Source organism: Carlito syrichta, unplaced genomic scaffold (assembly GCF_000164805.1).
Source record: "Carlito syrichta isolate Samal-C Ts95f unplaced genomic scaffold, Tarsius_syrichta-2.0.1 Scaffold303183, whole genome shotgun sequence".
NCBI lineage: Eukaryota > Metazoa > Chordata > Mammalia > Primates > Tarsiidae > Carlito > Carlito syrichta.
In genome coordinates, this window is record NW_007247279.1 from 230566 (window position 1) to 252981 (window position 22416).

Here is a 22416-nt window from a genome sequence, read left to right on the forward strand (position 1 = left end):
GCACTCCAGTCTGGGTGACAGAGTGAGACTCTAACTCAAAAAAAAAAAAAAAGAAAAGCAGTGAGGCGGAAATGAGCACAGATTGAGAGCAAACAAAATTGGCTGTATAATAATTGCTAAAGTGTAGTGATGAGTGCATAGAGATTAATCATACTGTTCTACTTTTCTGTTTGTTTGAGGTTTTCCATAATAAAAAGGAGGGGGGAGGTAATACTATTATGTGGATGAAGTTAATACTTTCTCAAAGTATCTGCTTCTTAAATGTGCTCTAATTTGTAGGTTTTGGGGTTTTTTTTAAGATTGTACTTATCAGTTTCCCAGTAATTATAGTCTTCATTTCTGACCTGGAATTCTTCATTTTTTCATTGCTTAGAATTGGAGAAAGAAATTGAAGAACTCAAATCAAAACCTATTGCTGGAGAAGCTGATGATATTATTAAGGTAATAAAACAGTTGTCAGTATTGCTTTAATTTTTCTTTACCTGGAAGAAATGTCTAATGGTAAATATAATTTTCTTAAGTATTGTCAGCCTGCTAGAGGCTACCTGGTGGCTTTCTGTCCCTATTCTGCCATTTCCTCTCTGACCTTAGATATTTTTTACCTCTGATTCACCATAGAGTTAATGACATCTAGGTCCCTTTCTGTTCTGGAATGATTTTTCTCTCTCTTCTTCGCACATACTCTAATTATTGCTGTTAGCTCATTCTCTGCATTGCTCTTTCCCACCCCCCTCAGAAAACTTGACCATACCTAGGACTTCAGCGATTTATGGAGCCTGTATATAATCTGTAGACAGAGCTATATCCCTAGACATGACTACTAACCCAGATCCCACCGTTGTGTTTCTAGCTGCCTGGGTAAAAAATGCTTCACACATTTCGCTATCGTCACCTCAGACTCAACATGACCAAATTCCCTCCCCTGATTGGGTCAGTGGCACCACAGTTTTTCCTGCCTTGGACTTCAGAGACCCTTTAACTTACCTAATTCCTTTATCTTCTACGTGTGTCCATCACCAGAAACTTGTTACTGCTTTAAGATATCATTCCAGTTTGTCTTTTTCCCCTCCATTTGTGTGGCTCTATGTTAAATGCTTCATGTTGTACTTGACCTACTTTAATAATCAACTAACTGGGCTCTCCTTCTCTTTTTAGTCTTACATTCTCCTGCCAAATTGCAAAACACTGGGTTTTGTTGTTGTTGTTGTTGTTGTTTTTATAACTTGGAGACTGCCAAGACTATGGACAATTATTTCTCCCCAGATACTTTTTTTTTCTGAGTTGAGTGGAGTCTCACTGTCTCTCAGGCTGGAGTACAGTAGCATGATCATAGCTCACCACAATCTTGACCTCCTGGGTTTAGGCGGTCCTTCTGCCTTAGCCTCCCAAGTAGCTGGAACTATAGGCACGCACCACCACACCCAGCTAATTTTTAAATTTTTTTCTGTAGAGATGAGGTCTTACTATGTTGCCTAGGCTGGTCCGGAATTCCTAGGTTCAAGGACTCCTTCCATCTTTGCCTCCTAAAGTGCTGGGATTACAGGCATGAGCCACCACACTTGGCCCACAATACTGATTTATTCCCTGTTTCAAAACCCAAGTTGTGTGTTCTTACTTCCATTTACTAAATGCTAACTAAAATACTTTTTCATTCTCCCACATAGCTTAAGCTTCCTTAAAGTTTCTTTTGCTTCACAAAGCTCTGTAATAGTGTTTTTCACTGCTTTTGCATAATATTCTTTGACTATATATTATCTTATTTTCTTGTTAGGAGACTCCCAACTTGTGAGTGGTGGACTACTTAGGGACTCCAAGAGTTACTAAAAGGGTCTTTAAATCTATATACTTATCACACATTTTTCATTTTATTCTTTATTTAGCTAAAACAATACATGAGGCTTGAATGATGTGCACAAATGCTATTTCAATTCATAATGTACTGTCATTTCTGTATTACTGAGTTCAGTAGTTTTGTTTTTACATTTTGCTATGGTATGTTTCCTTCATCCATCGTTGTTAAAATACAACCAGGTGGTAGTTAAGGAAGAGTGCTGACTCCAGCCAGATTACCTGGGTCAGGCCTTCATATCCTTGCTTCTTTACTGACAAGACCTTGTCTGAGTTTCTTAACTTTTTTCTCTGTAACTCAGTTTTCATCTGTAGACTAGAGATAATAATAATACTTTCTATTTGTACGGTTGATGTATTCGGTGAGTTATTACACATGCAGCACTTAGAACTGAGTTGATCACATAAGTGTCAATAATTATTAGTTCTTATCGTTATTACCATGTATTATTTTGGGAGAATATTTTTTATATATACACATATACAAGGTCACACACTAAAAGGAGGCCTCTATATTTTAAAAAGTAACTATAGAGTCTGTTCTAATTTTTTATCAGTTACCTCTAAACTCAAAATACTTTTTGTAAAATTGCATTTCGGGATAAGAACATCTAAATATCTATCCCGTTTCTCCACTCTGCCAAAACTACTCCTAAAGACAAGACTAGAAAATGCCTTCAAGTTAGCCAACTTTACCTTTCAGATTATTATTTTTTTATTTTTTTTATTTTTATTTTCTTTGAGTTGGAGTCTCACTCTGTTGCCCAGACTAGAGTGCAGTGACCGCTTCCGGCCACCGCAGCCTCGACCCGCTGGGCTCCGGCGATCCTTCTGCTCAGCCTTCCGAGTAGCCGGAATTACAGGCGCACGCTACCACGCCCGGCTAATTTTTTTCTTGATTTATTATAGAGACTCGCCTGCCCAGGCGGGTCTCGAACCCACGGGCTCAGGCAATCCACTCACCTCAGCCTCCCAAAGGCGCGGGATTACAGGCTGAGCCACCGAGCCCAGCTTATTTTTTTATTTTTTGGTGCATTATGTTTGTAGATATTTTGGGGGTACATGTGAATTTTTTTTTTTTTTTTTTGCCCCTCCTTTTCCTCCCCTGCATGTGAATATTATTACGTGCTTAGAATGTGTAATATCAAGTCAGGGTATTTAGGGAACCCATCACTCACCCAAGTATGTGTCATATCTATGTGTTGGATACATTTCAGTTCTTCTGACTATTTTGAAAAATACATATTGTTATCTGTGGTTACCCTACTCTGCTATCAAACATCAGAACTTGTTTTTTCAATCTAACTTTATGTTTGTACTCATTAGCCAATCTGTCTTCCTCTCCCTCCTGCTACCCAAACACCCTTCCCAGTCTGGTGTCTACCTCCTTGTGATCAATTTTTTTAACTCCTGCATGTGACTGAGATCATTCAATGTTTGTCTTTCTCTCTCTGGCTTATTTCACTTAACATAATGACCTCCATTTCCATCCACGTAGCTGCAAATTACATGAGTTTATTCTTTTTTATGACCGTATAGTTTTCCATTGTGTATATATACCGCATTTTCTTTACCCATTCCTTCATTGACAGGCACTTAGGTTGATTTCATGTCTTTGCTATTGTGAATAGTGCTGCAATTACGTGGGAGTGCCTGTATTCCCTTGATATTTTGACTTATTTTGGATAAATACGCAGTAGTGGAAATGCTGAGAAATCTCCGTAATATTTTCCATTGCCTATACTAATTTACAATTACCAACAGTGTAGAAGAGTTCCCTTTTCTCCACATCTTACCAATATTTGTTACTTTTTTCTTATAATAATAGCCATTCTAACTGTGGTAAGATTATACATCGTTGTGGTTTTGACTTGCTTGTCCCTGATGATTAGTGATGTTGACATTTTTCATATACATGTTGGCCATTTGTATGTCTTCTTTTGAGAAATATCTACTCATGTTCTTTGCCCATTTTTGTATTTTCTTTTAATGTTATTTGAGTTAGTTGTATATTCTGGATATTAGGTGTGTGTTGAATGAGTAGATTGCAAGTATTTTCTTTCAAGCAAGAGGCTATGTCTTTACTGTGTATATTGTTTATTTTGCTATGAGTTGAATATCATCCTGCTTGTCTATTTGTATTTTTGTTGCTTGTGCTCTTGAGGTTTAGCCATACAAATCTTTGCCTAGGCCAGTGTCCTATAGAGTTGTTTCCATGTTTTCTTCTAGTAATTTTATGGTGTGAGGTCTTACATTTAAGTCTTTAATCCATCTGGAGTCAATTTTTGTATATGGTGGGACATAGGGGTCCAGTTTCATTCTTCTGCATATAGTTACTCAGTTTTTCCAGCATTGTTTGTTGAAGATGGTGTCCTGTCCTCAATGTATGGTCTTGACAGCTTTGTTTTTGGTTTTTGTGGTTTTGGTTTTTTTGGTGTTTTTTTGTTTTTGTTTTTGTTTTGAGTTGGAGTCTCACTGTCGCCCAGTCTGGAGTGCAGTGTCACGCCCCCAGCCACCGCATCCTCTACCTGCTAGGCTCCGGCGATCCTTCTGCCTCAGCCTTCCAAGTAGCCGGAACTACAGGCGCATGCTACCACGCCCAGCTAATTTTTGATTTATTGTGGAGATGAGGTCTCACCAAGATGCCCAGGCCGATCTCAAACCCATGGGCTCAGGCAGTCCACTTGCCTCAGCCTCCCAAAGTGCTGGGATTACAGACTAAGCCACCAAGTTCAGCCTTTGGTTTTTTTTTAGCAGGAGTCTCACTCTGTCACCGAGGCTGGAGTGCAGTGGCGCACTTACAGCCACCTCAGTCTCGACCTGCTGATTTCAGGCGATCCTTCCGCCCCAGCCTCCTGAATAGTTTGAACTACAGGCATGCACCACCACACTTGGCTAATTTTTGGATTTACTGTAGAGATGAGGCCTCGCCAGCTTGCCCAGGCTGGTCTCGAATCCCTGGGCTCAGGCAATCCTCTAGCCTTTGCCTCTCAAAGTACTGGGATCACAGGCGTGAGCCCCTGTGCCCAGCATTTTTGTTTGTTTTTGTGTGTGTGTAACAGCTTTGTTGAAGGACAGTTGACTGTAATTGTGTGGATTTATTGCTGAATTTTCTGTTTCATTGGTCTATATTTATTACAGTAACCTACTGTTCCAATTAATAATGCTTTCTAATATAATTTGAAGTTAGGAAATGTGATGCCTGCAGCTATGTGTGTGTGTGTGTGTGTGTGTGTGTGTGTGTGTGTGTGTGTGTGTGTGTGTGAGAGTTTGCTCAGGATTGCATTGGCTATTCTGACTCTTTGTTGGTTGCATACAAATTTTAAGATTATTTTTTCTGTTTCTGTGAAAATAATGTTGGTATTTTGATAGGGATTTTATTGAATCTGTAGATTGCTTTGTGCAGTATTTAACAGTATTCTTCCAATCTGTGAGCGTGGGATGTCCTTTTATTTGATTGTGTCCTCTTCGATTTTTTTACATCAGTGTTTTATAGTTTTCCTTGTAGAGCTCTTTGATTTCTTTGGTTAAATTTATTCCTTGATTTGTTTGCTCTTGTGTTTTTTTGTAGCTATTTTTTGGTGTTTTTTTTTTTTTTTAATTGAAGTCTCACTCTGTCGCCCAGACTAAAGTGCAGTGGCCGCTCCTGGCCACCGCAGCCTTGACCTGCTGGTCTCCGGTGATCCTTCTGCCTCAACCTTCCAAGTAACTGGAACTACAGGTGCGCGCTACCACGCCCCGCTGATTTTTTGATTTATTGTAGAGATGAGGTCTCGCCAAGTAGCCCAGGCGGGTCTTGAACCCGCAGGCTCAGGCAATCCACTCACCTCAGCCTCCCAAAGCACGGGATTACGGGCTGAACCACCAAGCCCAGCTTTTGTAGCTATTTTTAAACAGCTTGCCTTCTTGGCTTCTTTTTTGGCTAGTTTATTATTGGTGTATAGAAATACTGCTGATTTTTTTATGTTGATTTTGTATCCTGCTACTTTACTGAATTTGTTTATTTGCTCTTAAAGTTTCTTGATGGGGTATTTTGTTTTTGTTAGATATAAGATCATGTCATCTGCAGAGAGAGACGATTTAACTTTCTCTTTCCCAATTTGGATGCCTTTTATTTCTTTCTCTTGCCTTATTGCTCAGGTTAGGACTTCCAGTACTATGTTGAGTAGTAGTGCTGAATATGAGTATCCTTGTCTTGTGCCAGTTTATGGAAGAAAGACTTTCCACTTTTCCCTATTCAGTATGATATATTAGCTGTGAGTTTATCATATGTAGCCTTTAGCATTTTGAGATATATTCCTTCGTACCTAGTTTGCTGAGGGTTTTTTGTTTTTGTTTTTGTTTTTCTAATCAGAGTGTCACTTTGTCACATAGGCTGGAATGCAGTGGCATGCTCATGGCTACTGCAGCTTTGACCTGCTGGGCTCAGGTGATCCTTTCGTCTCAACCTTTCAAATAGCTGGAACCACAGGCGTGCGCCACCATGCCTGGCTAAGTTTTTTGATTTACTGTAGAGATGAGGTCTCGCCATGTTGCTCAGGCTGATCTCGAACTCCTGCGCTCTGGTGAGAGTTTTTATCCTGAAAGGATACTGAATTTTATCACACCCTTTTCCTGCATCTACTGAGATGACCATATGACTTTTGTTCTTTATTCTGTTGATGTGGTGTATCACATTTATTGATTTGCATATCTTGAACCATCCTTGCTTCCCTGAAATAAATCCACTTGATCACGGTGTATCATCTTTTTGATGCACTATGTGATGCAGTATTTTGCTAGTACTTTGTTGAGGATTTCTACATCAATGTTCTTCAGGGATATTGACTGTAGTTTTCTTTTTTTTGTTATCTCCTTGGTATTAGGGTAATGCTGACTGCATAGAATGAGTTGGGGAGAATTTCCTCCTCTTCATTGTTTTGGATTACATAGTTTGAGGATTGGTATCCAGTTCTTTGTATGTTTGGTAGAATTTGGCAGTAAGCAGGGCTTGGTGGCTCAGCCTGTAATCCCAGCACTTTGAGAGGCCAAGGTGAGTGGATTGCCTGAGCCCACGGGTTCAAGACCACCCGGGCAACTTGGCAAGACCTCATCTCTACAATAAATCAAAAATTAGCTGGGTATGGTAGCGTGCACCTGTAGTTCCAGCTACTTGGAAGGCTGAGGCGGAAAGATCGTTGGAGCCCAGCAGGTTGAGACTGCGGTAGCCGGAAGCGGCCACTGCACTCCAGTCTGGGCAACAGAGTGACAGACTCCAACTCAAAAAAAAAAAGAATTTGGCAGTGAATCTGTCTTGTCCTGGATTTTTCTTTGTTGGGAGACTTTATTATTGATTCAGTCACTGCTCACTGTTGGTCTGTTTAGGTTTTCTTTTATTTATTTATTTTTTTTGAGTTGGAGTCTCACTCTGTCGCCCAGACTAGAGTGCAGTGGCACACTCCTGGCCACCGCAACCTTGACCTGCTGGGCTCTGGTGATCCTTCTGCCTCAGCCTTCCAAGTAGCCAGAATTACAGGTGTGCGCTACCGCGCCCAGCTGATTTTTGGTTTATTGTAGAGACAGGTCTCGCCAAGTTGCCTGGGTGGGTCTTGAATCTGCGGGCTCGGGCAATGCACTCGCCTCGCCCTCCCAAAGTGCTGGGATTATAGACTGAGCCGCCGAGCCCAGCCGATTTTCTTTTCTTTTAATTCAATTTTGAGAGATCATATATTTCCAGGAATTTATCCATATCCTCTATGTTTTCCAGTTTGTGAGCACATAGTTGTTCATAATACTCTCTGATGATCTTTTGTATCTCTGTGGTATCATTGTAATATCTCTTTTGATTTCTGATTTTATTTATTTGAGTCTTTTCTTGGTCTGTCTAGCTAGTGGTTTATCAATTTTGTTTAGCTTTTCATTTTGTTGATACTTTATATTTTATTTTAGTCTATTTTATTTATTTCTGCCCTATCTTTATTATTTCTTTCTGCTAATTTTGGGTTTGTTTGTTTTTGCTTTTCTAGCTTGTTGAGGTACATTGTTAGATTGTCTGAAGTCTTTCTACTTTTTGATGTGCTTTTGTTGTAATCTTTCCTCTTAGCACTGATATTGCTATATGTTGTTTTTCATTTTTATTTGTTTCGAGAATTTTTATTTCCATCTTAATTTCTTCATTGCCATAGTGGGCATTTAGAAGCATGTTGTTTAATTTTTATGTATTTGTATAGTTTTAAAGGTTCCTCTTAATGTTGATTTCTAGTTATAGTCCACTGTGGTCTGAGAAGGTGCTTGATGTTACAGTTTTTTAAAATTCATCAAAACTTGTTTTGTGGCCTAACATATGAGAGGGAACCCCAAAACTGGAGTTATTGTTTGGTGGGTGGGTTCCCAGTACTTCACTTGGAATTTGTTTCTCCCAATCAGTCAACCAAAGTTGTTTATCTGGAACTTTTGAGATGTTTGCATCACGATTTGTGGAAGAAATGTCCCGAGTTGTGGCAAACTAGGTGACAACACTCCTGCCCACGCTGTACTTAGTGTTCAGCGCTGTTGGACCCAAAGCAGCATGACCCCATGCTTCGCCCTTCCTGTTCACCCAGTCTGCCCCTGGCAACAGAGTTTGTGTTTCCGCGGATGAAAAAAGTTCTGAAGGGGAAATGTTTTGCCAATGTGGAAGATACGAAACAAAAAACGACAGAAGCACTGAAAGGCCTCAAAGTTGACAAGTTCAAAAACTGTTTTGAGCAGTGGAAAGAGCACCTCAACTGTATTGCAGCAAATGGAGAGTACCTTGAAGGTGACGGGTTTAGACATTAAGAATAAATGCACAATGTTTATGAATAAATTCCTTTTATTTATGAGGGATGCCCCCTCATACCATTTGGTCTAAAGTTCAGTTAAAGTGGCTGTGCTAATTTTGTCTTTTTATTTATTTATTTATTTATTTTGAAGATGTGGGGTACAATTAAGGATTAGATATACAAGTGGTCATTTTGTAGGTAAAGTTTGGGCCTTCCTTTGGTTCTCACTTTGTCTGGTTTGAGATCAGGTACCCTTATTGATGTTGTATCCCCCCTCCCCACCCTGGCAGTATCCCACTACTGCCAGTCCCTTTCTTATGTTATCATGGTGAACATTCAGGGTCCACTTATGAGTGACAACATGTGGACATGTGGTATTTCGTTCTTTGTTTCTGTAATAGATCACTGAGTATGGTAGACTCTAAAGCCATCCGAGTTGCTATAAAGTCTATATGTTTGTCCTTCTTTATGGTCCGTTGTGTATATGTACCACACTTTTTTTATCCAGTCCAGTTTTGACGGGCAGCCCAGTTGGTTCCATGTTTTTACTATTGTGTATAGTGCTACGATAAACGTGTGTGCAGTTATCTTTTTTGTAGAAGGATTTGAGTTCGCTGGGTATTTTCCCAGTAAGGGGATTGCTGGGTCATATGAAGGGTCAATGTCCAGTTCTTTTACATATCACCACACCGTTTTCCAAAGAGACTGCACTAGTTTTCATTCCTACCAGCAGTGTAGAAGCATTCCTTTTTCTCCGCATCCTTGCCATCATCTCTTGTTTGTTTTATGAATGATGGCCATTCTTACTGGGGTTATGTGGTATCTCAATGGATTTTGATTGGCATTTCTCTGATGATTAGTGAGGCTGAGCACTTTTTCATGTGTCTGTTGACTGCCCATATACCTTCTTTTGAGAAGTGTCTATTCATGTCTTGCCCACTTTTTAAAGGGGCTGTTTGTTTTTTTCCTTTCAGCATATTTGAGTTCCTTGTAGATCCTAGATGTTAGGCTTTTGTCAGATATGCAGTTGGTAAATATTTTTTCTAATTCTGTGGGCTGTCTCCCCACTCTTTTGATGGTTTCTTTTGTTTTGCAGAAGCTTTTCAGTTTGATGAGATTCCACTTGTCTATCTTATCTTTTTTTTTTTTTTTTGAGTAGGAGTGCAGTGCCATGCTCACAGCCACCTATGTCAATCTGCAGGGCTCAGGTGATCCTTCCGCCTCAGCCTTCAAGTAGCTGGAACTATAGGCACGCACTACCACACCTGGCTAATTTTTTTATATATTGTAGAGATGAGGGTCTCATGAAGTTGCCCAGGCTGATCGCGAACCCATGGGCTCAGGCAGTGCTGGGATTACAGGCTTGGCCTCCCAAAGTGCTGGGATTACGCATGAGCCACAGTGCCCAGTATGGCATGGGCACTTGGGGTTTTGATCGAGAATTGGTTGTTAGTTCCAATTTCCATAAGGGTGTCTTCTGTATTTTCTAAGGTTTTTATAGTTTGAGGTTTTACATTTAGGTGTTTGACCCATTTAGAGTTGATTTTTGTATATGGTGATAGGTAGGGGTCCTGTTTCAGTCTTCTGCATGTGGTCAGCCAGTTTTCTCAGCACCATTTACTGCATAGGTTCTCCTCTCCCCATTGGTTATTGGTGAAGATACGTTGGTTGAAAAATTGAGGTTTGGCTTCCGGAATCTCTGTCCTGTTCCCATTGGTCCGTATGCCTGTTCTTGTACCAATAGCAGGCTTTTTGATTATTGTAACCCTATAGTAAAATTTAAAGTGTGGAAGTGTGATACCTTCCGCTTTGTTTATTTTGCTAAGGATTGTTTTGGCTATTCATGGTCATTTATGTTTCCATATGAGTTTCTGTATCATTATTTCCAGGTCTGAGAAGAATGATGTTGGTAAATTAATGGGTATTGTGTTGAATCTGTAGATGGCCTTTGGTAGGACGGATATCTTAACAATGTCGATTCTTCCTCTCCATGAGCATGGATTATTTTTCCATTTGTTTGTGTCATCTTTGATTTTCTTGAGCAGTGTTTTGTAGTTTTCATTCTAAAATACTTTAACTTCTCTGGTTAGAAAGATGCCGAGGTATTTCTTTTTTTTTTTTTGAGTTGAAGTCTCACTCTGTTGCCCAGACTGGAGTACAGTGGCCACTCCCGGCCACCGCAGCCTCGATCTGCTGGGCTCCGGTGATCCTTCCGCCTCAGCCTTCCGAGTAGCTGGAACTACAGGCACGCGCTACCACGCCTGGCTAGTTTTTGATTTATTGTGGAGATGAGGTCTCACCAAGTTGCCCAGGCGGGTCTCGAACCCACGGGCTCAGGCAATCCACTCACCTCAGCCTCCCAAAGAGCGGGATTACAGGCTGATCCACTGAGCCCGGCCAAGTTACCCAGGCTGGTCCTTATCTTTTTTAAGAGCTTTAAAGCTGTTTTTTTTAATTTGTTTATTTATTTATTTTAGGGACAAGGTCTCGCCAAGTTTCCCCAGGTGGGTCTAAAACCCGCAGGCTTAGGCAATCCACTCGCTTCGGCCTCCCAGTGCTGGGATTACAGGCTGAGCCACTGAGCCTGAGCCACCGAGCCCGGCCTAAAGCTGTGTTTTTGACATTTGAGTTTTAATCCATATGGAGTGTATTTCTTTTTAAAATGGTGTAAAGTCTTTTTTAACAACAATAACTATTATTTTTCAGCCTTAATTACTGATCTAATAGTTCAAAATATGGTTGGATTTGTTTTTGGACTCTTTTCTATTCCATTAGTTATTTTGTCTATCCTTTGCCAGTACAATATTGTCTTCAGTGTATTTCTGTAGCTTTGTAGTAAATCATGATACCTAGAAGTAAGTCCTCTCTCTTCTCTTCAAAAGTATCCTAACTATTCTTGGTCTTTTACTTTTCTATATACATTTAGAATCATATTGTCAGATTTCATGAAAAATCCCACTGTGATTGATTGAAATTGCATGGAACCTAGTTTTTTGTTTTTTGGGGTTTTTTGAGTTGGAGTCTCACTCTTTTGCCCAGGCTGGAGTGCAATGGCATGCTCATGGCCACCACAGCCTCTATCTGCTGAGCTCAGGTGATCCTTCTGCCTCAGTCTTCCAAGTAGCTGGAACTACAGGTGTGTACCACCATGCCTGGCTAATTTTTTGATTTATTGTAAAGATGAGGTCTCACTAAGTTGCCCAGGCTGGTCTTGAACCCATGGGCTCAGGCAGTCCTCTTACTTCGGCCGCCCAAAGTGCTGAGATTATAGGCGTGAGCCACCACACCCGACTTGAACCTATAGTTTTATAATTTTTTCCTGTGGAAGGCCTTCTTACATTAGGGATAAAGTTATTTCCAGATTCTTGGTATTTTATGATACTATTGTAAATGATGTCTTCTTTTTAATTATATTTTCTAATTGTTTGCTACTAGTATCCAAAATAGAACTGACTTTGTATATTAACCTTAGATCTAGTTACTCTGTGAAACTCTCAGTTGTTTCTAGTTACCTATAAATTCTTATAGTTTTTTTGTGTAAATGGTCATATCACCTACCAAAAGAAACCTTTCTTTTTAACTTTTTATGCCTTGTGTCTTTTTAAGGTTTTGTTTTGCTAACTATGATCTTTAACACAATGTTGGTTAGAAATGGTAATGGTAGACTCATGTCATATTTAGGATTTTTGCATCTAGATTTATGGTAACATGGGTCTTTGATTTTTCTTTTTGCAGAGTACTTAGATATTGGTTTCAAGTTATGCTGATTTTGTAGAATAACCTCGGAATTCTTGTTTTTATTTTGTCCAGACAAGTTTGTATGAAATTGGGATAATCTATCTGTTCTTTGAAAATCTGATAGAACTCGCCTTAAGAATCATCTGTTCCTCTTATTCTTTTTGGTGCATGATTTTTAACTGCTGGTTTGATTTTTAAGTACAGTATTATGCTTTTTAATATGTTTTTCTTGAGTTGGTGAAGATTTATCCTTACAAGAATTTTTTATCTTTTACTTCAGTTTTCAGTGTTACTGACAAATAATTGTTCATAATATTCTCTGTTTTTTTAATCTCTGACTTACATGTAGATGTGCCTCCTTTTTAGTTGTAACTTTCTTGTGTGATTCCTGTCTTTAGATCAGTTTTACTAGAGGATGTCTGTTTTGTTAGCTTAAAGAGCTGACTTTTGGTTTGTTGATTTATTTTCCATTCTCATTGACTTTCTGCATTTAATTTCTGAAAAGAATAAACCTGTGAGAGAGTAGGGACATAGGCTATTTCTTGCCTATTCTTCTGACGATTTGTGTGCAGATGGTTGACCAATCTCCAGAATTTGAACCCTACATATTACACCTCCCTGACAGTATTTGGTGACTCCAATTCCTGAGCATTTCTTTTCTGAAGAGTATTTGCAGCTTCTCATCAGTGTTTCCCTGTTCAGACCCTTAGGCTTTAGCTTCTTCCTCATTCTCATTTAGTTCTTCTTCCACGTTTAGTTTTCCAAAAATGTACTGGCATTTTTCCTGTCCTCGTGTCTTTTCTCTTTGCTGTTATGTTTTTGCCTTTTAAAATCTTTTATTCTCACTGTGGCATGATTTGGAAAAGATGGGAGGTAATTATGCATGTGGTCAAGCCATCAGTTCTTTAACCTCAGGCAATCAAATCACCCTATTCCAAAACAGGCATTGACTAAACGTCTAGATGGTATTCTTCTGGAAAAAGCAGAGACGGAGCAACAGTGTCTTTCTCTGAAGAAGGAAAACATTAAAATGAAGCAAGAGGTTGAGGTAGGGCAACGTTTTAATCTTCTTTATCTATTTATTTGCATCAGGATCGCACTCTCTCATTATCACAGCCTTGGCCTCCTGGGCTTAGACAATCCTTATACCTCAGCCTCCCAAGTACCTGGTACTACAGTTGAGCACCACCACACCCGCTAACTTTTTTATTTTTTGTAGAGATGAAGTCTCACTATGTTACCCAGTCTGGTATTGAACTCCTGGGCTCAAGCAGTCCTCCTACCTTGGCCTCTCATGTGCAGGCATGAGCCACCACACTTAGCTTTTTTTTTTAACTTGTATGGGAATGTAACAACACAAATGGTACCTGGTCCTCAACCAGGAGAAGTGAAGACCTACTGGAGGCCCAAACTTCACCTGCACGTAGGTGACACGTGTACCTAATCCTGACTTGTGCCCCACATCTCTGTAATAACAGAGTTATAGCTGTGCACGGTGGCTCAAGCCTGTAATCCCAGCACTTTGGGAGGCAGAGACAAGAGGATTGCCTGAGTCCCAGGGGTTCGAGACCAGCCTGGGCAGCTTGGTGAGACCTCATCTCTACGATATAACAAAAAAATTAGCCATGCGTGGTAGCGCGCACCTGTAGTTCTGGCTACTTGGAAGACTGAGGTGGAAGGATCGCCTGAGCCCAGCGGGATGACATTGGTGTGGCCGTGAGTGTGCTACTGCACTTCAGCCTGGGCAACAGAGTGAGACTCTGACTCAAGAATAGTAATAATAGGCCGGGCTTGGTGGCTCAGCCTGTAATCCCGTGCTTTGGAAGGCCGAGGTGAGTGGATTGCCTGAGCCCGCGGGTTCGAAACCCACCTGGGCAGCTTGATGAGACCTCATCTCTACAATAAATCAAAAAATCAGCCGGGCGTTACAGCTCGTGTCTGTAATTCCAGCTACTCGGAAGGCTGAGGCGGAAGGATCGCCGGAGCCCAGCAGGTCGAGGCTGCGGTGGCCGGGAGCGGCCACTGCACTCTAGTCTGGGCAACGGAGTGAGAATCCAACTCAAAAAAAAAAAAATTAGCTGGGCGTGGTAGCGCGTGCCTGTAATTCCAGCTACTTGGAAGGCTGAGTGGAAGGCTGAGTGGAAGGATCGCCGAAGCCCAGCAGGTTGAGGCTGCGGTGGCTGGGAGCGGCCACTGCACTCCAGTCTGGGCGGCAGAGTGAGACTTCAACTCAAAAAACAAAAAAAGAACAGTAGTAATAATAAAGTTATTAAAAAAAAGCAAAACAAAACACATGAATTTTTTTAAAAACTTATATAGTGTAGTCATGAATTTTAGAGCTAAGTAAGATCTTGAAAATCATCTAATCTGAGTTTAACATTTTATGAACAAAGAAACAGAGATTACGATTTTAAAAGAAAAATAAGGCTGGGCGCAGTGGCTCAAGCCTGTAATCCCAGAACTTTGGGAGGCCAAGGTGAGAGGATTGCCTGATTCCGCGGGTTTGAGACCAGCCTGGGCAAATTGGCGAGACCTCATCTCTACAATAAATCAAAAAATTAGCTGGGTGTGGTGGCATGTGCCTGTAGTTTCAGCTATTTGGAAGACTGAACCAGAAAGATTGTCTGAACTTGGTAGGTCAAGACTGCAGTGGCTGTGAGCATGCCACCGCACTCCAGTCTGGGTGACAGAGTGAGACACTGACTCAAAAAAAAAAAAAGAAAAATAACTTAAATCACCCATCTGTACAGAGGTAACACTTACTGGTATTTTTTGTTTGTTTGTTTGTTTTTGTTTCTGTTGAGTTGTGGTCTCACCCTGTCATCCAGAGTGGAGTGCAGTGGCACTCTCACAGCCACCACAGCCTCTACCTGCTGGGCTCAGGCGATCCTTCTGCCTCAGCCTTCCAAGTAACTGAAACTACAGTCATGCACTACCACACCTGGCTAATTTTTTGATTTATTGTAGAGATGTGGTCTTGCCAAGTTACTAAAGCTGGTCTCTAACCCCTGGGTTCAGACAATTCTCTCACCTTGGCCTCCCAAAGTGCTGGGATTACAGACTTGAGCTACCACGCCCCCACGCCCAGCCTTATTGCACTGTTAATCTTCACATAGCTATACTGTCATTCTTTAATAAAAATTTTAAAAGCCAATTTGATTTTCGCACATGATTCTGAATGCCGTTATCTATCTAGTTCTAGGATATTCAAAGGTATGTTTCCACTCTCTTACCTATTAGACCTGGGCTAAATTGAGTAATAGATTTCATATTGCTGATATATATTGTCATATTTAAGGTGTACAGAATCGAAGCAGAATTTTTGGTATCTCAATATCATATTTCTCTAAATACATTTCTGCTCATTTACCTTTCCTTCTAAGTTGCCTGTTGTTAATACTTTTCCTGAGGGCAGAGGTTTCTTTTATCTTAAAGATCTTATGTGTACTTGTTTTTGTAACAGGATTATGTAACTAAGATGGAAGATATGCATGAGATTGAACAGTCACACAGAAACTATGTGAAAGAAATTGAAAATTTGAAAAATGAATTGATGGCAGTATACTCCAAACACAATGAAGATAAAGCTAGCTTACAAAAGGACCTGGAAGAGGCAATGAATAAGCAATTCGAGCTTTCAGAGCAACTTAAATTTCATAGTAACTCTGAAGATAATGTTAAAAAACTACAAGAAGAGATTCAGAAGATGAGACCAGCCTTTGAGGAACAAATTTTATATCTGCAAAAGCAGTTAGAAGCTACCATTGATGAAAAGAAGCAAACAGTTACTCATCTCCAAAATGTTATTGAAACAAATTACCAAAAAGATATTAGTAGTTTGCATGAAGAGCTTTCACAGCTGAAAGCTACACACCAAGAAGAGGTGAAAGAGTTGATGTGCCAGATTGAAGCATCAGCTAAAGAACATGAAGCAGAAATAAGTAAGTTGAATCAGCTAAATGAAAACTTAGTAAAACAACGTGAGGCAAGTGAGACGAACATTCAGGAGAAATGTGAATATGAATTCGAAAATTTAAGGAAAGCCACCTCAGATGCAAGCCAAGATAATAAGATGTGTTCTGTGCTCTTACAAGAAAATATTTTTGTAGAACAAGTAGTAAATGAAAAAGTCAAACACTTAGAAGATACCTTAAAAGAACTGGCATCTCAGCATAGTATCTTAAAAGATGAGGTAACTTACATGAATAATCTTAAGTTAAAACTTGAAATGGATGCTCAGCATATAAAGGATGAGTTTTTTCATGAAAGAGAAGACTTAGAGTTTAAAATCAATGAATTATTACTGGCTAAAGAAGAACAGGGCTGTGTCATTGAAAAATTAAAATCTGAGCTAGAAGATTTAAATAAACAGTGTTGCTGTACTGTAGAGCAGCATAACAAAGAAGTACACAGACTTAAGGAACAACATCAAAAAGAAATATCAGAGCTAAACGAGACATTTTTGTCTGATTCAGAAAAAGAAAAATTAACATTAATGTTTGAAATACAAGGTCTTAAGGAACAGTGTGAATACCTACAGCAAGAAAAGCAAGAAGCAATCTTAAATTATGAGAGTTTGCGAGAGATTATGGAAATTTTGCAAACGGAACTTGGAGAATCTGCGGGAAAAATAAGTCAAGAGTTTGAATCAATGAAGCAACAGCAGGCATCTGATGTTCATGAACTTCAGCAGAAGCTTCGAACTGCTTTTACTGAAAAAGATGCTCTTCTTGAAACTGTGAATTGTCTCCAGGGAGAAAATAAAAAGTTATTATCTCAACAAGAATTAGTACCAGAACTTGAAAATACCATAAAGAATCTTCAGGAAAAGAATGAAGTGTACTTCCTTCATCTCAATCAGAGAGATACCATGTTGCAAGAATTAGAAGCAAAGATAAGTTCTCTTACTGAGGAAAAAGATGATTTCATAAATAAACTAAAAAATTCTCGTGAAGAAATGGATAATCTCCATAAAAAATGTGACAGGGAAGAAAAATTGATTATGGAACTTAGGGAAAAAGTGGAGCAAACTACCCAGTATAACAGTGAACTAGAACAAAAAGTAAATGAATTAGCAGGAGGACTAGAGGAGACCTTAAAAGAAAAGGATCAAAATGACCAAAACCTAGAAAACCTTATGGTTCAAATGAAAACTCTCACTGAAGACCAGGAAGCTTTGTCATCTGAAATAAGGTCTCTTTCTGAGGAAAACAGTAGACTATGTTCAGAAAAGAACCAGTTGAGTAGGGATTTGGAAGTTCTGTCTCAAAAAGAAGGAGATATTATCCTTAAAGAGCATATTACTGAATTAGAAAAGAAACTTCAGTTAGCAGTTGAAGAGCGAGATAATTTAAATAAACTATATGAAAATGAGAAAGTTCATAAGTTATATGTCAAAACTCAGTTGTATGGTTTTCTTAAAGAAATGGGGTCAAATGTTTCAGAAGAAAATGAAGAGCAAGATGTTGTAAATGTCCTGCAGGCTATAGGTGAATCCTTAGCAAAAACCAATGAGGAAAAACACAACTTGGTGTTTCAGTATGATGAAAGAGTGACAGAATTAGATAAAGAGATTAAGTGCCTTCAAGAAGAGAATGTAGTTCAATGTGAAGAACTTCGGGCTTTATTGAGAGACTGTGGGCAAGAGAAAGTTCTGTTAAGGAAAGAGTTAGAAGAAATCCAGTCAGAAAAGGAGGCCCTGCAGGTTGATCTTCTAGAAATGAAGACTGTTAATGAAAAAACAAGACTTGAACATCAGAATCTTTTAGTTCAAGTTGAAGAAGTCTCTCAGACATTACATAGCAAAAATGAAATCCATGATGAAAAAGAAAAATGTTTTATAAAGGAACATGAAAACCTAAGTCCGTTACTGGAACAAAAAGAATCTGAATTGCAAAATGTGAGAGCAGAGTTGATATCATTAAAGGTACTATTAATTTAACTTTTACTGATTCAAATTGATACTTAGATCTGGTCATCGGCTCTAGAATATATACATTGAAGTTTTGCACTTCGATATCAGAAATATATATTTTTTTTTTTTGAGTTGGAGTCTCACTGTCGCCCAGACTGGAGTGCAGTGGCCGCTTCCAACCACCACAGCCTCGACCTGCTGGGCTCCAGCGATCCTTCCGCCTCAGCCTTCCAAGTAGCTGGAACTACAGGGGCGCGCTACCATGCCCAGCTAATTTTTTGATTTATTGTAGAGATGAGGTCTCGCCTGCCCAGACGGGTCTCAAACCTGCGGGCTCAGGCAATCCACTCACCTCGCCTCCCAAAGGCGTGGGATTACAGGCTGAGCCACTGAGCCCGGCAGAAATACATTTTTATCATTTAAGCTCAGTTAGCAAATTTCTGAAAGGTGCATTAAACATTTTCATGTATATCTTGTGTTTTAAATTTTTTGGTTTTAGGTCATTTTAAAATCTTGAACTTACATAAGATTGAATGATGAGGGGTTTAAATATCTTGGTCAGAACTGTATTAGTCACTAACAAAACTACAACCAAATATGAAAACTTGAGTTTCATTCTTGTGTGACATACGTAATATCTCTCTTAAAGAGGACTGTTAGACAAAAAGGTGGGCTACAGTGGTATTTCACTTTGACTAAAATTTTATGGTTTTCTCAAAACATTGTGTAGTGAACGTATGATGAGCTCTAATGTTTTTTGTTTTTTTTTTTGAGTTGGAGTCTCACTGTCGCCCAGACTGGAGTGCAGTGGCCGCTCCTGGCCACCGCAGCCTCAACCTGCTGGGCTCCGGCGATCCTTCCGCCTCAGCCTTCCAAGTAGCTGGAATGACAGGCGCACGCTACCACACCCGGCTAATTTTTGATTTATTATAGAGATGAAAGATGAGGTCTCGCCAGGTTGCCCAGGCAGGTCTCGAACCTGCAGTCTCAGGCAATCCACTCACCTCAGCCTGCCAAAGGCACGGGATTACAGGCTAAGCCACCGAGCCCAGCTGAGCTCTAATCATTTAATCTTTTCCTTATGTATCCGATGTATAGTTTGTTCACTTTTGCCTTGGGTACTGCTGTTTTTTTAAAGTAAATGCCACGTGCATGGCAAGGTCAGTATTGCATGGTCTATTGTGGGAAGAAACATCTGTTGACCAATTACTTTTTGTAGGAATTATCTCTGGTAAAGATTTTCAGACATCGTGACTAGTTCATCTTGGGAAATGAAATGAATTCTTTTTCTGGTTTTTGTTTTATTTTTTATTTTTTCTCCCTGTGAAACCTAGGATTCCTTGGTGAAATCACCTTCCATAAAAAATGATCAATACTCTTCAATAAAAGAGCTGGAAGAAAAAATAGGTAACTGTGTTTTGCATTTGTTGTCACGGTTGGACACATTCTCGTTAATATTAGAATGGATTGGGAGATACAGTAGCCAATGAATGAGTTGTTTAAAATGCAGTAAGTTGCTGTCATTTTCTTATGCCACCATTTTTGCCCTTCTGCCTTCCCTTTTGAAAGTGTCTCTTTCCACTGTTGGATCCAAAAGACTGGTGTGATTCCATTTATAAATGGTTCCTTGACTGGTTTTGAATTTTTGTACTCATTTAGCAAACCATTTGAATGTCCAACCATTATAGACACTGCTGATAGAAAGATGGTTAAGATCATGTGCTCAAAGAGCTCACTGCCAGAAGGTGCTGTCACTGCAGTAGTTTGAGGTGTAGACAAGACACAGTGCTGACAGCGGAGGAGTTTGCCTACTTTGAGTTAGGAAAAACATTACAGAATAGGGTTTTCAGCTGAGTCTTAAAGAATGGGAAATTTGACACCTGAGGAAAGCGGTTCTAGCAAGAAAGAGCAGCAGGTGTATGTTGACATATAACATCAAGTAGCATACCAGAAAGTTCCTGGGGAGGTGGGAGCCTGATCATAAATGCACTAGTGCAACAGGTATGCAGAGGAGTTGGGACTCTCTCTTACCTGTTTATTCCTCATAGTAACGTTATGGGAGAGCACTTTTATTTCGATTTAAAGATGAGGACATAAAGACTTAGAAGTATTGTGCAATGTGGTGTTGATTCCTCAATGTCGTGTCCAAAGATTGGGGTAGGGGAGTTGAAGAGTTGAGAATGACTCCTTGTTTTTTGTAGTGGGTGATCGGGGGCAGATTGGGATGTTCAGTTATAGACAAAGTTTAAATACCAGTCCAAGTGGTGATGTCACATGGAATGCCATGCAGGTCTAGAGTTAAGAAAGAAAGTTAGGCTAGAGGTAAAAATTTGTAGTTAAATACTGGGTATTAAAAGCCAGGAAGTTGAAATCACCAAAGGAGTATAGAAAAAAAGATGAGGACCAGAGATAGTTCTCCATTCATTTAAAGATGGAGAAGAGAAAAACAGCAGAGGAGTTTGGGAAGGAGCAACCAGTGAGGTAAGAAAACATGGAGAATAAAATGTCATGAAAGCTAAGTGAAGGAAAACTGAAAAACCTGCTTTAAGAGGGGAAAACTGGTTAGCTGTGGTTAATACTGAATGGGTCAAGTAAGATGAGTGCTTCAGGTCAGTTTCTGTGATGTGCTGCAGCCAGAGCTTGAGTGCAGTGGATTCTAGAAGAAAATGGGGAAGCGAAATCTGAGAGCATGGAGAGACAACTCTCTCAAGGGGTTTTGCTTTAAGAGAAAGAAGAGATGGGACAGTACTTAGAGAGGCAGTGTTGGTTTTTGTTTTATGGGAAGAATAACAGCATGTTTGAGATGTTTCACCTGACCTGTCATGATCTCTCTCTTTCCCTCTTTAACTGTTTTCACTACTTATTCCTGGCCTTAATTTCTTGGTGATATTTTTTTCTTGTTGCGTGTTTATAAACTTTAGGGAAAAAATCTACTAGTGAGGGGAAAGTAGCTGCAGATGAATGGAAGAGAATTGTTACTCTGATGCCTGAGTAGGTGAGGAGGTGAAAGATGAAATGCAGAGGTAGAAGTTGGCCTTTGCTTCACGAACACAGACACTTCACTGTGGTAGCCAGAGAGAAGGGACAAGTGCTTAAATTAATAGGCAGGTACGGAAAATCAGCTCATAACTGAAGTTAAACAAGTTCTAATAGGAGAGGTGGCTAAAGAGATTAAGGGAGACATTAGTATTGTATAAGTAAGACATATTACTGGTTTACTCTTAAAAACCAGACCCACCAACCAAAAGGAAGAGTGCCATGGAGCATAAATGTTTATCTGCATCTGATGTCTCCTCTGCTTGGTCCTGATTTGCAAGCCCAACTAAAATCCTAGCATACCTGTGTTTGCAGGAAATCTAACATTAAAGGAGTTCTAGAAGCCTTTCCAATTCCTAGAAACTTAAGAACTGGCTAGAAAAAAATAGACTGTCTTGAAGGAGTCACGAAAATGGAAAATGATTATATTGTTTGCCTCATATAATGAATTAACTTTTTCTTTTAAAAAATGACTGTAATATTTTTGCTGCTGATTTTAATTTCAAATTGCCAATGTTGTGTACCAGAAATAAAAATTAATTTCTAAGGCTAAAATAAGTGAGTAATTTGAATTTTTTTCATTTTCAGTCCATATATAATCCTTTTATTTCTGTTTTTAGGAAATCTGGAAAAAGAATGCAAAGAAAAGGAGGAGAAAATAAATAAGATAAAATTAGTTGCCGTGAAGGCAAAGAAAGAACTAGATTCCAGCAGAAAAGAAGTAAGCTGACTTAAAAATGCAAGATTCAGGAATCTTACATTTTAAAAAAATAGAATTTTTCTGTCCATGAAAAACTCTTAACTTTACTGTGTATTTAAAATAGGCCCAGACTATAAGGGAAGAACTTGAATGTGTTCGGTCAGAAAAGGATCAGTTGTCTGCTTCCATGAGAGACCTCATTCAAGGAGCAGAAAGCTATAAGGTAAAAATAGTCATCGTAATAACAGTTGTAGTCATAACTTCTGAGTTAAGAATTGTACTGGGACCAGGCTCGGTGGCTCACCCTGTATCCCAGCACTTTGGGAGGCCAAGGTGAGTGGATTGCCTAAGCCTGTGGGTTTGAGACCCGCCTGGGCAACTTGGCGAGACCTCATTCT

The 22416-nt window shown here is 39.6% G+C and overlaps 1 protein-coding gene across 2 annotated transcripts in view; it reads left to right on the forward strand.

Annotated features, from left to right (window-relative positions):
- The window catches only part of GCC2 (GRIP and coiled-coil domain containing 2), a 72108-nt gene that overhangs the window by 2352 nt on the left and 47340 nt on the right, over window positions 1-22416 (forward strand). The window contains exons 3-8 of one of the 2 annotated variants that reach the window (XM_008058006.1): window positions 374-441; window positions 13312-13416; window positions 15832-18294; window positions 19617-19689; window positions 21939-22039; window positions 22143-22241. In XM_008058006.1, the coding sequence (XP_008056197.1) occupies window positions 374-441; window positions 13312-13416; window positions 15832-18294; window positions 19617-19689; window positions 21939-22039; window positions 22143-22241 (2909 nt within the window). The remainder of the gene's footprint in view (window positions 1-373; window positions 442-13311; window positions 13417-15831; window positions 18295-19616; window positions 19690-21938; window positions 22040-22142; window positions 22242-22416) is intronic. The other variant, XM_021712322.1, reaches the window with a different exon arrangement.